Raw genomic sequence first — 15,765 nt, 5'->3', positions numbered from 1 at the left:
CTGAACATATCGTTTCTTCTCTGAAAATTGCAGACGATCTTTCAGCTTTGTTCCAGCTCGATATCAGAGATTGATTGTTGAGAATAAAACACAACACCAACAGTAATAGGAGCAATGACAAAAGTCTCTGTAGAAATCATGAGTAAGTTCTCAAATTCATTCTTTATACTTAGAAAATATGTTTTGTATGTTTAATTTGTTGTTATGCAGAATAACCCGTTTACTAAACTCTGCAGGGCAGAGTAAGCAATTTCCACACTTCTTTTGCCAAGACCGGAAATGATTAGTTAAGAGATGAGATTAGTTTGGATACAAATAATCAACAGGATGCGTAAGGTCCACTCTACACGCAACCCCATTGGCTCCTCTGCGTTCTAACTGCAACATCATTGGCTCCTCTGCGTTCTAACTGCAACATCCTTGGCTCCTCTGCGTTCTATTCTTACTTAGCTCCTCATGGCGAGCATTCAGAAGTCACAGCTGTTCTGTCGGTCTTCTGATTCATCACCTGTTAGGGTTCGGCGTTCCTCTCAGCCCCGGAGGGCGGAGGTGCGTTCAGGTTGTTGTGCAAGTGGAGCCCCAGATCCCTCTCTGCCGCCTGGGTTGAGGGGGCCGAGGTGTCCCCTGAGGGGAGCGCCAAGGTGCTGGTGGGCCCAGGATCTCCAGAGGGGAGGCTCACCGCGCCAGCCCCCTGTCCCCCAGGACTGAGCCTCTGTTCGGACATCAGCGGGCTGGTGAGGCCCAGGCTGGTGAGGGCGTCCAGGGTGCCGTCTGGGTCCACCATCACGTCTATGACTGTTGGGAGACACAGACACAGGTGATGTGGATTCAGGTTGGACTAGGGTTAGGGTTAGGTCCTGGAGAGGATAATAAAGTGTGTTTATTTAGCAGATGTTTTTTTTTATCCAAAGCTACTTAAGGGGGATTTCTACCACGGAGCTATATCCACCCGCTATGGATGCTTTTGGTGTGACTTACAGAAAGCCTGTATTATTAAACCTGAGAGATATTATAATGCTCGGAGTTGGCAAAAGACAAAATCAAGAGGCAAGCATGAGACCCTTACCCAGCAACTGCCTCTCCACTCTCTTCAGATCCTGGAGGACGTTTGAGATCTCCTGGAACGACAACAAGTCCAAGGTGAAAACATCCGTCAGGGGCGAGGACTCAATCCAAGACATAAACAGACACATGACAGAGCGACATTTGGAATGGGGCTGTATAAAGTAATCGTATTTCACCACCGGGACCACTCCAGCGAATAAACCTATCCAGAATGGTATCCCGAGGCCTGGAGGTATGAGCCTGGCCCTGAGACAGGGCAACAACAGCCAATAAGTCAAGTTGTCAGACTAATCCAACATGGCCGCTTTGGGCTTTCGCTTCCTGTCAGATTGAGACTGGTAGAGAACGGGGCAGAGGCTGTAAGGAGCTGAAGGAGTGAGTCTGTAAGGAGTGAAGGAGTGAGGCTGTAAGGAGCTGAAGGAGTGAGGCTGTAAGGAGCTGAAGGAGGGAGGCTGTAAGGAGCTGAAGGAGTGAGGCTGTAAGGAGCTGAAGGAGGGAGGCTGTAAGGAGCTGAAGGAGTGAGGCTGTAAGGAGCTGAAGGAGTGAGGCTGTAAGGAGTGAAGGAGTGAGGCTGTAAGGAGTGAGGCTGTAAGGAGTGAAGGAGTGAGGCTGTAAGGAGTGAAGGAGTGAGGCTGTAAGGAGCTGAAGGAGTGAGGCTGTAAGGAGCTGAAGGAGTGAGGCTGTAAGGAGCTGAAGGAGTGAGGCTGTAAGGAGCTGAAGGAGTGAGGCTGTAAGGAGTGAAGGAGTGAGGCTGTAAGGAGCTGAAGGAGGGAGGCTGTAAGGAGTGAAGGAGTGAGGCTGTAAGGAGTGAAGGAGTGAGGCTGTAAGGAGTGAAGGAGTGAGTCTGTAAGGAGTGAAGGAGTGAGTCTGTAAGGAGTGAAGGAGTGAGGCTGTAAGGAGCTGAAGGAGGGATGCTGTAAGGAGTGAAGGAGTGAGGCTGTAAGGAGTGAAGGGGTGAGGCTATAAGGAGCTGAAGGAGTGAGTCTGTAAGGAGTGAAGGAGTGAGGCTGTAAGGAGTGAAGGAGTGAGTCTGTAAGGAGTGAAGGAGTGAGGCTGTAAGGAGTGAAGGAGTGAGACTGTAAGGAGTGAAGGAGTTGACGGTTTTTAGTGTCAGAAGTGTCTGCACTTAAGGCGATTGCTTTGGTAAATAATCATAATAATGTGTGGGTTTGATAGAGAGAAAGAGAGAGAGAGAGAGAGAGAGAGAGAGAGAGAGAGAGAGATGGAAAAAGGGAAGCTACACTATACATTGGTCTGTCAAAGCTAATTAATTTCATAGGCTATTAAAATGCTTTATTATGACCAAGGGGTGACAGTGGCCTGGAATATGGCCATTGTCATCTGTCATGGAGTGGCTTGTTACCTTGATTTAAAGAGTAGGGTTGCTAAATTCATCTACTCCACCCAACTAACCGCCTCACCCCTGTATCTCACCACTTCTCATCCTCCATCCCTCCATCCTCCATCCCTCCATCCTCCATCCCTCCATCCTCCATCCCTCCATCCTCCATCCCTCCATCCCTCCATCCTCCATCCCTCCATCCTCCATCCCTCCATCCCCCATCCTACATCCCAAACCTTCTGCCACCACCTCAAAATGTCGGAGCCTGCAGCAACATCTAGATGTTTGTTGGTCTAAACGCTCATGGTTTATGTAGCAATTTTGCCCTGAGGTGGAATTTAAGAACCAAACACACCAGCCCACCCACCCACCCCTCACCCCCGATGGAACGAGAAACGTATCAAATATTTACCGCCCAACTTTTGCGCCTTTCAACCAAAATAGGCACCTGGTAACAGCTCTGCACCTCTCACCTGCCCTTTGCAGTTAGTTACTGTCAGACAGTAGAGGCAGACAGGCGCTCCCTGAAAGCTGTGAGGGTTTGGAGAGGATGAAGTGGAGATCCTTACCTTGCTCGATGTCTTGAGCAGCAGAGAGTCATGTTCAGCTTGGAGCTTGCTCTCTATCTCGTCCCACTTTCGATCTTTATCTTTGAATAATATCCTGCGGACGAACGATCAAAACAAATCAGACGTGTCTCTCACAGAAAAGAATTCTTAAGAAAGGAAGACAACCATAAACGGATCTAGTTTGTTTGAAATGGATTGTATGACTGCATGCTGTCATGTGAAGTCTGAAAACACGGCGCGGAAAGGAGTGTTTGTTGTCAGGGTAACTGTTGTGAAGTGTCAGTCATACTAAGTTAATTACTGTAGCCTAAGTCCTCCTATCCTGCCTTTTATCCCAAATTAAACCGTATTCTATCCTGTTCTAAGCACAGCACGTCTTATTTATTTTCCACAGACTACAAAAAAAGACGTCGAAAACTGTAACCCGCTTTCCATAAATCACAAAAGCATTCATCTTTCTCCATTCCACATTTCTTTTGAGTGTGTGACAGCGAGAGAGAGCGAGAGTTGTTGTTGCTCACCTGATTTTCCCCGCTGTTTTGTCGACAGACTGGCGTATCCGCGAGGAGAGTTGAGTCACAGATGCTAACAGTAGGCTGTCCAACACAGCCTGTGGGCCGCAACACAGAGGAGCCTGATCACTTACCTCACGTGACACTCGAGTGGAAAACACGTCAGGATAACTAGGACGTGCAGATACACACTCAAATTAGGATGCGAGCGTGAAAGAAAAAAAACCTAGATCACCAGAAGCACTGTCCCCAGGCCCTGAGGATGAGTGGAGCTCGTAAACTGCTGTAGGGTTGATGTTTAAACACGCAGGCTTTTGAACGGGGTCTATTGTTACATGTACTTTTAGTCATTTAGCAGACGCTCTTATCCAGAGCGACTTACAGTAAGTACAGGGACATTCTCCCCCGAGGCAAGTAGGGTGAAGTGCCTTGCTCAAGGACACAACGTCATTTGACACGGCCGGGAATCGAACTGGCAAACCTTCAGATTACTAGCCCGATTCCATAACCGCTCAGCCACCTGACTCCCTATTTGTTCATACAAAAGGGACTGTACAGCCAGTTCTTCTTCCCTGTGACCCTAACTAGTTCTGCCAGGTTGAAGAGTTCAGTCTGTCGGTTGTTCCGTGACTCTGATCTGACCTGACATAAGAGGAGCTCCCTCTAGTGGTGAGCTACGGTACACACACGTCGATTCATCACTTTCAGGCATTTCTCTGGCTTCTGGTCTGGTCTGTTTATCCAGCCTCCATCTACAGTGCAGGATTGACATGAACTTCTGCTATGCCTCTCTGACTAATGAAACCCTGCATTTCTGACTCAAAATGTCAAACCTTTGCTGCTCTCTGGCCACACAATGTATTCAAACGCTCTTCCAAGCCTAGCTCAAACAAACCACGACTGCAAAACAAAGCGATAATCGATCGACGGAACGATCGATAGGAACATCGATCGACGTCGATAAAACCCGTCGTTAAAAAGACCTCGTCTCTGTTCCAGGTTTGCCGTCTGATGGAACGAGGACCCTGGCCGTTACTGCTGCGGGGGCGGAGCTCCACCGGGCGGCCGTTCGTTCCCAGAATGCCGCTGCGCTCCGAGGAGGGCCCGCCGCCCGCGTCCAGGCTCTCCTCGAACACACGATCCTCCAACTGGAGGGGGGGGAAAGGAAGGCGACAGTTTAACCTTCGCTGTCATCAAGACCAGCTGTAACACAATCTGGTTATTTGAGAAGAGCTGGAGCACTACAGGCTATCTGACGAAAGCCAGGCTGTAAAGGGATCCGCCACAGAACGAGGTGCAACTCAGTTACAGCGTGTGTGTGTTTGTGGTTGCCTGTGTGTTTGGGTCAGGGTGCATACATATGCGTTGGTGGGTTTGTGTGTGAATACTTGTGTGTGTGTGTGTGTGTGGTTACCATTGCTCCTGGGTCATTGGCCGCAGGGCTGACCGAGTCGATCTCTCCAGCCACATCGTGGATCTCTCTGGCCAGCATGGCCAGGTCTTTGGCTAGGTCCTGACTAATCCTGGAACACACCACATAGAGTAACCACAGACACGTGACATGTCGCTACAGCATCATAAATAGCATTTCCTCCTGTAGGTTAATGACTATCCCTCCTTACATGATCGTATCTCTCTTTATCGCACCTTTAAAGTATGTTCTGACCTTAACCCCCTCTTCATCGAGCGGTCAAATGATAGCGATCTGGCGTGAGAAGTCAAAACAGACTGTCCATACCTGGCTATCTCCTCGCTGTGGGCAGTCCAGTCCCTCATGTACTCCTCCTGCTCTCTGGACTGTTGCCTCAGCGACGACACGGCCCCGGGGCTGGGCGTGGCGGGGGCCGAGCCCCCCAGCTGGGCCACCCTGGTGGCGGGGAAGGGGCGGGCGTGGCCGTGCTTGGACGGGTGGCGGTTGGAGCCGTACTCGTCTTCGGAGGTGGAGGCGTACTCCACAGGCACACGCCGCCAACGACCTCCGGCTGGGGGGGGACGGGGGGGGGGGACATGGGCGGAGTTAGAGGACACGTTTGGTCTGATTCAGTCATGATCAGCGTTCACATGGTGCTGTTTTCTAGACAGAAATTAAACCTAATATTGGACGACAAATTTAATTCATCTGCCTGAGGACAATCTTTATTCACATGCTCAATCTGTGCCTGGAAAATGGCCCCTGAAGTGACCGCTTGCCAGTTACCTGCAGGGCTGACTTGACCATAGGGGGCGCCCTTCGACTTGTCTGGCAACTTGGATGCGCTGTTGGCCCTGGCCCTGGGCACCGCCACTGCAATCAAGTTGGCCCCGCGGACCCCCTGACGAGTGGCAAAGTCGCCAGCGACGCTCCGAGCACCCAGGCCGCGGCTCCGGGTGACGGTGGCCTCCGAGTCGCTCTGGGCCGACGGGGAACCTACCCTGGGCCTCCTGGGCTGAGCCAGGGCCTCGATTCGGGACAGGCCCCGCCGAACCATCCCCGTTCTGGACGCAGAGCTGGCGGTGGAGGCCTCCGAGGCGACAGACATGCGGTCAAAGTCGCCCATCTCAGTGTCGGAGGAGTCTCCCAGCCGGGCCCTTCTCAGCAGCGAGGCCCGAGTGGGCCTGGGCAGGGTGGTGGGTTTACTGGAGGAACCAGTAGTGGTGGCCTGGGAAATTTTTGCCCGGCTAGCCTTGGTGCTAGCTCCCACCGTGGTGCTCCCAGCCTGGGCACGACTGTGGGAGCGCACCTCCTGGATGGAGGTCTGGGAGTCAGACAGTAGGCTGTTGGAGTTGATGTCGTCGTCCGTCAGGTCCAAAGAGGTCCAGGGACGGCTGGACTGGGAGGCATGACGGGCCCCCGTGCCCCCGGACGAGGCCCTGGTCTTGGGCTTTCGATCCTGGGCGTCCCTGGCTCCCCCGGGGCCCCTGGTGGAGGAGCACACCACCGTTCGCTCCTTCTGCTGCGACGCTAGGGTACGCCTCTTTTGAACCACCTTGCGCCCTCCGTTGCCCCCCGCCTGGCTGACGGTGCTGGTGGTGTCCACGTCCGACTCGGGCGACGCCGAACCTTCGATGGACTGGCTGGGCGGGTCCCCCTGGTCTGAAACGGTCGTCTCCAGGAAGGCTGCCACCGCCTCCGAGTCCCTCTGGAGCGTGGCACTGTCGAGGCCACCCACGGCGGGTCGGCTCAGTGCCCTGGTGCCCGAGTTGGCGTCGATGCGCGGTATGAGCTCATGGGGCACGTTGGCGCTGGGCGTCTCCACGGTGAAGCTCTCCTGCCTGAGGAGAGGCTTCCCAGAGGCCTCCCTGGCTCTCTCGTCCTCTCTCCTTCTCCGCCGCGCCTCCTCCAGCCTCTTCTCCCCGCTGGTCATCGGCCGGGGCGGCAGCTTCGCAGCCCCGCCGCCCCCCGCCGCCGCCGCTGGCTGCAGCCCCGCCTTGCGGCTTCCTCCCTCCTGCGACTTGGCTGGGGAGGATTTTTGGGGGCTTCCTCGGGTGCACGCGCCCTGAGCCCCTCCCCCGCCACCCCCTCCTCCCACCTGGGCCACTTTGGCCGTGCCTCTCCCCAGCCTCTCCTCCTGGTTCTCCTTCTCCTGGAGCTCCGTGTCCTGCTTCTCCCCCACGTCGTAGCGAGGGGCTGGGCCGGGGCCAGGGGCTCTCCTCCCCAGGCCAGGGTCCTCTAAGGGCAGCGGGGGCAGGGTCCTCCTCTTGCGCTCGTTGTAGCCGGAGGAGGTCATGGAGGGCGAGTGGCTGGACTCGCTGATCTCAGCTGAGGGGAGGGAGGGGGCAAAGAACAGGGGCAGGGAAACGACTAATTACAAGTGTGGTATCATTCTTTAGAGTTAGGGTTCTAAGCTGTGTACATCACTACACACAACAATTTTTCATCCCACCAGACAATAAATGTCCACAGTGATTGTACCACGGTACAGTACCTCTGTCTTCGCTGACGTAAACGTGGGTCTCCGCGCCAGAACCTTCCGGATCCGTCCGGATGTGGCTGGCCGCCAGAGTGGCCCACTGAGAGACCCACCGCGGCCCCCCGACCATGAGCTCCTCCGATAGGGTCTGGGGAGAGGAGGAGACACAGGGACACTAATACCAGACCGGTACAGAGATCAGGCTGGATCCTGGAAAGAACAAGTCTCCGTGCATTTTGTTTTGAAAGAGTGAGAGATGAACCCAGTGGACCCCTGCAGGAACCTGTACAGACACCAGACTCCATCTCACCCCGGGCTCCATGCGTCCAGGCTTGTCCCTATCCCCAGAGCCTGGCCTCTGAGAGCCACCTCTGCTGTCTCTATGGGGGTCGCCACACCCAACCCTGGACAGAGCCTGCTGGTCCTCCACCCCGAACACCTGACACACACACACACATTCAGACAACGGTCAGCCTCTTTTGAACCACACCATGCACGGTTCCCACAACGCCAGTGTCAGTCCCCCTTACCTTGTCAATCATCCGCCTGGCCTCCTCCTCCTCGTGGTCGCCGTTCTCCAGCTCTATCGTATAGGTCCCTCTGTCGCTGTGGTCGTCTCCGTGGCGACCGCGAAACCCCTCCCCCGCCTGCGGGTGGCGGTACGGCGCCGAGACCCTCCTCCTCTCGACCAACTCCCCGCCGACCGGCGCCATCTTGGACGCCGACGAGCGGGTACCGGCGTGCCGGGCTGTCCTCCTCCACGAACAGGCCCTCGGGGACGTTGGCTCGGCCCTCGCGGATCTTGACCCCCGACCCCAGGCGTTCCCCCCACAGTCCCCGGGAGCGCTCCTCCAGAGCGGCCGCCCTCCGCTGCTCCCCGAGGGCGTTCTCCGAGTCGCTCTGGGTGCCGTCCTCATGTTTGCTGCCTGGGAGAGAGAGAGAGAGAGACAGAGAGAGAGAGAGAGGACGAGAGAGAGAAACAGAGAGAGAAAGATCGTTTCTCCAGGATAGGAACTATCTAATAGTTTTGTCAGATGTGAATGTTTTTGCTTTTACCTTTAAGGCTCCTTAGGTGAACAGGCACATCGCTCTTCACACTTTCCCCGTCGTCCTCGGCCACCGGCTCCTTATACCCAATCGGCAGCTCGTTCTGGGCCAACCAATCGGCTACCTTCACCTCTGCAGCCACCATGGCGCTCTGCAGGGCGCTCAACTCCTCCCCCGCCCCCCTCTTGGGGCGCGGCCTCTGGTCGGGCGCCACCTTCCCGGCGCGGTCCTTAATGGCGACCTTACTGGACGCCGCCGAGTCAAACTGGATGGTGAAGGCCTCGGGTGCCAGGGCGGAGTTAGAGCCAAGGGCGGCTCCTGCCTCTGTGTCTTTGGACGGCGTCTCCTCCGCAGCCAGGCTGTCCTTGGAGGGGATCTCGAAGTAACTGGGCTCCTGGCTCGAGGACCCCAGGCCGTTCTCCTGGGCCTCTGCGTTTGCCCTCTTGGGCTCTTTGTGGAAGGAAATGAAAAGAGATTTCAACCGAGTGTCGTGGCGGCGCGCGGAAGTCTACCTTAGTCGGATCGTGTCCGAACGGAGAAAGGAAGAGAACGGAACAGACCTCCTTCTGCCCTCTCTGGCTTCTTCTCAGACGTCCTTCCATCCTGCTTTCCGGAATGTTCATCATCGGCGTCTCCATCCCCCCACCATGCAGGCTGGCCGTACAGAGGTGTGCCTCTTTTCAGAACCGCAATGTCCCCTGGGAGAACAGAACCCAAGCTCAGTGTCTGTTGGGTCAACAAATGTACTCAAATACTCAAACACTACTACAGTATGTCCACGTTGCTGTACAATGCAATTCAGCACCTATAAGTACCTTTTTATGCAGATGAAAAATACATTGGGAGACAAAACAGCTGGACTCCAAACTAGCCAACAAACACAGGTGCCACCCACCTAATACATTTAGTCACAGTCGACATACTACGCTGACGACGCAGGGCGCAGTGTGACACGGCCTACCATCTGTGCCCCCTCCGTGGTCCCTGCAAAGCCCCGCCCCCTCACCTGTCAGCTTGTCCTCCCCCTTGAAGGCCTCGGGAGGCTTGGCGGCGGCCCCCTCACACGCTGCCTCGGCGGGGGCTTGGACCTCAGGCGCTCTGGAGGCCTCCGCTTCCGGACGCTTCTGACTCAGCTGCAGCTGGCTGGTGAACTTCTCATGCTGGGAGAGAGAGAGCATGATGACACAGGGACAGAGGGGGGAGAGAGAGAGCACGATGACACAGGGACAGGGGGGAGAGAGAGAGCACGATGACACAGGGACAGGGAGGAGAGAGAGGAGGATATTCGAGGACGCAAAGTGGGTTGTTCGTTTCTGTTACAGTGGTGGGCGTGTTGTCTAGGAAAGTATCCGCTCAGTATGAGAGGCTGTGTCAACTCCCGTTCTTCAGTTCTGCTCTGGACATAGAGTCATGTGTAATGTTAAACACGGTATGCGTTATGTAATGGAAGACACATACTTCGCTGTGCAATCCATCATTAAAAAACAATACCCATTCAGAGTGTATTTGTTTTTATGAAAATACAAAGTTTTCATAAAAATTCCTCAAAAGTACCAAATTCCTTGATTTACAACAAAACATTTGTGTAATTTACTGCTGTTCGTTGCTTCCTTTGTATTTTCCTGTGTGTTGTGTACTGTTGAGAGGTTGAGTGAACGGACCGGGTAAACTGCAGAAGAATTGCCTTTCTTGGGTACAAACCAAGCTACCTCAATCTGCCATTTTCCTTTTCAGCCAGCCAGACTCAACCACCGACATAGAAAAATACTACACTAAGGCTTTTTCTACTGCGTACTGCGAGTGTATTTCTGAGGGCCACTAAGGCGGGTGGGTTTGAAGCGGGCGGACTGACCTTCAGCGCCTCCTCTGGGACGTGGAGTTCTCCTCTCACCACCGTGAACAGGTTGGTATGTGAGACGACAGGTTAAGGAGAAGAGCTGCAAGAGCTTAGTCTCTCTACAGGAGAAAGCACCGAGCACCAATAACAGACTACTTTATCTGTTGTGTAACAGGAATAGTAAGAAAAGAAGTTGAGGAAGGCTACTTTTGAAGTCGCTGAAACAGATGAATCTATCCTATTGTACCTACATGCTGGTTTGTATTCATTTGACTGCAGGGGTTATCCCATGGTATGAATACCACACTCAAAGGATATCATAGCCGAACCTCAGTTTGTCGTCGATCTTCAATGTAATATACATCTGCTCCTGAATCCTGACATCATTCACAAATGTCTGCGAAAAAAGGAAATGTTAACAAATTGTAAACATTGAATTGGGGCATACCCAAGTATCTCATTTTGTATGATCTTACTAACCCCATTCAGACTTCCTAAATCCTTGACTTTGTGTTCATCTGTGGTTGGCTCATAGTTGATCACCGCATGCTGTTTGTCCACACTGCGAGACTACAAAACACATAATATGGTCAATCTCTATAATCCACCCTAATCCCGACGACTCCAGATTACCATGTGTTCCAAATCCAGATCCAAGATTATAATCCGTCGGTGGTAGTGAGACTGACCCACCTGTAACATGAGTTCACAGTCGTCCCGACCCACAAAGATCATCTCGCGGGGTAGGCGGTGCTTAGTGCCCCCGCCACTCACCAGAAACCAGGAAGTCAAACTCATCTCTGCGGTCCACTCGTCACCTTTGACCCTTAACACAAGCTGTACATCACAGTATATGTCAGAGCATGTACAATCACCAACAGTGAAGGACTGACACGTAGCAAAAGTCTAAATGGATATATTTTCAAAACCGAAGAAAAAAAAAAAAAAAACTGTGAGCAGTCAATCTGAACCTATACCATAGCATACCGGCATGCGTATATAACTCCAGACTGTGTTGCTAACAATACATTACAGAAACACACTGTCTCCATTCCTCCAGAAATTAGATAATTCCTTACTGAGTGCTGAACATCCTGCTCGGTCTTCAAATTGAGTTAGTCAGAGTCTGCAGGTCACCAAACCTACAGTTCCACCCTGAACAGACATGATAGGAGTTAGTGGTAGTAAACAAACAATTATAGATAGTATAATACAGTACCACAGTTATATACACTGTTACTTACAGCCATATGGTGCTCATTTTACTTTCAGTCCCGTGTCGGCCTAAACAACGACACGGACTGCATGACACTGCCCTGACGCTCAGTTCTCTTCCAAAGCAGAACCTGAAGGTTACACTAGCTGACTCACCCTACCTCGAAAAGACCCATCAGCGAGTTAGTAAGATTTAATTACACACACACACTGTCATATCTGGGGCAGAGTGTGTGGTCGCTTCTTATCTGAATGGGAAGTGACAGGCCGGATTCTCTCTGAAAAAAAAGGCCTACTTAACCCTTCTCAAGCCTCGTTCCTGTGCCCAGCTCGCGCTGAGTGTTTCGCTTGAACACACACACTAGCCGACTATCCGTTCATTTCTCGATTGCTGTCATCCAATCGCAAATGACAGCTCATCCTTTGCAGACTACAATCCCACACCCTGAGCATTAACCATGACCCCTTGGCTTTTGGTTAAACATAAAGGCAGATAAGATGAATAAGCCTACACGGTAACCAACCACACATGTCTATCCTCGCTTGAGAATGGTCAAAAATAGCAATATTAGCATGGAGGGATGCTCATTCTTGATACCATCGAATCAAGTCATATCTCACGTTTTTTCATATTTTTTCCGATAGACAGCTCTCAAGACTATTGATTGTAACCGTTTGCCTACATTCGCCGTGTAGCCTATCTCTAACGTTTTGCTTATTTACAAATACGGGCTAATTAAAAGGATTAACAATAATAATCATCACGTGAGATAAGTCACCAATATCAGGATATGTGCAGCCCCGGCTGTATCATTATGGACGACATTCTCCCGGACACAAATAGAAAGATGTTCATTTCTCTGCGCCGTATCTTGAGTCCAACCGTAAGACAAAAAACAATGGGCGTGGTAGTGATTGGATGGGAGAAAAAAAGAATCAACATGCATCTTACCCTTTATCAGGTAGGTTACAGATAATTCATCATCCGATATCTTATGTATCCAGCGAAGGCTTTATGCACGGTGCAGTGAAGCTGCTGCCCAGCCCAGGTCCCGAAGCTTCTCTTTCTTAGCCTCAAGGTGGCGCTACGTCCCTGAAAGCTTCAGCGCAGGGCAGCTAAAGGCTTCCATCGGTTCATGTTACGCAATAAAAGAAAAACAGCGCATCTTCTTGCGTACCCACGTTGAAGGGCGCGTGGAGAATAGGCCACTAGATCTTGGAAGTTGTGTGTGGTACCCTGTCCATTCCTTAATTTAACTTAGTGTGTAGCTCGAGCACAATGCATTGATATAGTCGCCTACTTTTTTTTTGCGAAAAGCCAATTGTTATTTTGATAATAATGTTGAAAAGGAAAAAAGTTTTTTTGGTATGTTTGACCTGTTTTCGACTCTCTATATGACTAAGCTTGGATGCCAATAACTTAATTTGTCTTCTTTTCTACAAAACATTGTGTAAATTGAGTGTATGGCTTCATCCAATGTTGACACAGTCTACTGACTGGTTTCCTACCACTCTGCAATGAGGGTCCTCTTTTAAAAAAAAACGTTCTGCAGTGTTTATAAATGACCACTAGATGACGACGTCGTATTGAAATCCAATTTACAGTAGCCTAATACAAAGATCCTCATATTGTGCGACTTGGAAGACGCTCATCAAATTTGTGGAATTGGAAGTCTAATATGAAGCACTTCCTCATCAAATAAGACCTAAAAACTATGTACGGTAGTTGTGTTAAAAAAAGGGGCTGTTGGAAATTGGGTTTGTCAAGCTCTGAAGTATATAGGCTCATGAGAGTACAATGTTCTTGATTAGAAATGGTCTTGAAGTTTATTTGCACGTTATATGAGAAATCATGGCAGCTTTTACAGACGGGGTTTTCCATTAAATCTCTAGAAAATAAGCAATCTGCAACAGTTAGTTTCAACATTGTCATTCAAATGGATTGAAAAAGAGGGTCTTTTTTTCCAGAAGAAAATGTGTTAAATTAAATACGCTGGGTTTATGGTGTGTCCAGACTATGTGTTGTAGGCCTAGTTGTTGTGCATGTGATTGTCCCCTGGATCCTTGTCTAAGTTAGGAAATAAAATGTTTATAATGTTATTTTTATATTATTGACTCGTACAAGCCTACTAGCTATTTGCTAACTATTGTAATACAACTTTGGCACTTTTTAGAAAAAGCAAACATCTCATTCCACATTCTCACCATAAGGATTGATGTTAGCCGACGTTGATGACGTATTTGTAAAATCTGTTTTAGGCTGGCCCGAAATGCATCTATAAAACGTATGAATGAACATACATGTGCAGTTTTCATTCAGTGTAACTATGTTTAGCTATCCATCTAAAATTGGACTGTAATGACCACTCTTTATAATCAATTGTTTGTTCCTGTTGGCCATTTTTATAAAACGATATACTACCCTCTGCATTGTGTTCATAACCAATAGCCTTTCTGGCTTAATCCTCCATTTAACATGGTTATGTGTATTGTAACACTCTCTCTCTCTCTCTCTCTCTCTCTCTCTCTCTCTCTCTCTCTCCCTCTCTCTCTCTCTCTCTCTCTCTCTCTCTCTCTCTTTCTCTCTCTCTCTCTCTCTCTCATGGCCCAGCCCCCCTGATCCTCTCTGTCCATTGGCGTCTTCGGGGTCTCTTTCTTATTTCATATGCAGACCGTAATGCCTGTCCATTGGTTTTTATTACCCCGTCTCCCCCCCTTCTCTCCAGCTTTGCCCTGCCCCTGTTTTGTATGTCTGTGTCCATCCATCTACTGACGTTCAAGTTCGTAGGAACGTCACGTCCGCACTTGAACTTGCAGCTCAGGGGGGCTTTACCATACCCCTGTCCCTCTCTCTTTTCAAAAAAGTCATGAAGACCTCCGCACAGCCCGTACCGTGCGCGTCCGCTCCGTATGATCTATAATTCCTTCTTTTTTTTGGATGTCAAACGCATCTATGAAGATATTTCCTTTGGACTCTACCTTGTGCAACGGCTCTACCAATGTGAACTAAGCTGAAAGACACCACTAACCCGTCATGTCTCGCCGCAAGCAAGGCAAACCCCAGCACTTGAGCAAGCGGGAGTTTTCGCGTAAGTAGAATTAAATAACATCATTCATAATTGTAGAAGTATGTGACAACCTACAGCCTCTCATCCGAAAACACAACTTCCTCGAAGAATCCTATAGTCAACGGGACATGCCGACGCGCACCGCGGTCAAGTGGATATAACTTTACAGCGCAATAATTCGTTCTCTCATTGAATTGAATAACTTACGCGAAAGCTTATAGGCTTCGTGAAATGCAGCGAGCACTTTGTAAATTGTAATTTCGTGAAAGTCTCGTCTTGGAATTGTGTAACATTCACTTTAACACAGGTTTCCTTCGCCATTAAAGGGCATGTATAGAGTAGCCTAGCCGGGACTACAGAGGGCTTGAGAGAGACCTTTGCCTTGGCTATAAGGACCTTTCGGTCGGTATGGTTGCTTGGAGAATTAGTTCTCGGCCGGGTACGCCAAATGCAAACCATATTCCTCTTCGAAAAATCCCACATTTACCTGTTCCTACATATTTGAATGGCTTTTTCGTTGCCTGTGATGTGGAAAAGCGATGTTTACATACTCGCTACACTGCAGCGCAGACCTCGTGTGCGGAGTCTTGCCAGTGATTGAGGACTGAGTCTCCGAAACACGGATTCTCCCGCACCACTACCAGCCGTCAATAAACCTTAATATTTACAGCGTTACGTTAACATAACATATTTTAACGTTTCTGCGTTTAACGCGTATCTTATCTCTGAATGGGCAACCGGGAGGTAAGAGTTTTCGCATGACATTTCTGGATTTAGATGCACAGGGAGAACACGGTGTTACTTTATTTCGATTGCCTTTACATATATTTTCCGTCGCTGTGTTCCGGGTGCTTTAGCGTCTCATGTTGTGCCCAGGAAGAACGGCACGGTCTATCATTTGTGGAGATTTATTACCATAGCCAAACAAGAGAAACAAGCTTCTCTAAATTAATAGGTAATAACACAGCAAGCTATTGGTATTTCTGACTCGAGTTAGTTTGTCCTAACATTTCCAAAATGTTATGTATACGCTGTGTCCTTCCGATCATCGTGGACACCAATTATACTCTCTTAACATATGCCTTCAATTGAAGGTATTTTTCTACATGCTACCAGTAGGGGGCAGAATATGATTGTAGTCATTCAGCTTCCATGAACTTGAACTTGATCTCCTTTATCGCTTTATCTACATTGCTTGACCAAGCTCGTCCGTCAGTTTT

The 15,765-nt window shown here is 50.2% G+C and overlaps 1 protein-coding gene across 1 annotated transcript; it reads right to left on the bottom strand.

The window, feature by feature from the left end:
* Nucleotides 1-202: 202 nt before the first annotated feature.
* On the bottom strand, nucleotides 203-12,520 carry LOC124483768 (centrosomal protein of 170 kDa-like). The gene is given in 21 exon segments (XM_047044314.1): nucleotides 203-795; nucleotides 1,067-1,118; nucleotides 2,977-3,070; nucleotides 3,498-3,586; nucleotides 4,472-4,636; nucleotides 4,903-5,011; nucleotides 5,227-5,470; nucleotides 5,686-7,227; nucleotides 7,394-7,526; nucleotides 7,689-7,817; nucleotides 7,909-8,112; nucleotides 8,114-8,304; nucleotides 8,435-8,875; nucleotides 8,986-9,123; nucleotides 9,432-9,585; nucleotides 10,278-10,336; nucleotides 10,581-10,659; nucleotides 10,743-10,832; nucleotides 10,956-11,099; nucleotides 11,342-11,417; nucleotides 12,430-12,520. Coding segments are annotated over 19 exon segments (4,302 nt in total). The 5' UTR covers nucleotides 11,061-11,099; nucleotides 11,342-11,417; nucleotides 12,430-12,520; the 3' UTR covers nucleotides 203-511.
* Between the last annotated feature and the right edge of the window lie 3,245 nt (nucleotides 12,521-15,765).

Source organism: Hypomesus transpacificus, chromosome 21 (genome assembly GCF_021917145.1).
Source record: "Hypomesus transpacificus isolate Combined female chromosome 21, fHypTra1, whole genome shotgun sequence".
Classification (NCBI taxonomy): domain Eukaryota; kingdom Metazoa; phylum Chordata; class Actinopteri; order Osmeriformes; family Osmeridae; genus Hypomesus; species Hypomesus transpacificus.
Note: the sequence above shows the minus strand (reverse complement) of the source record. Positions and strands in the feature narration are given on the sequence as shown.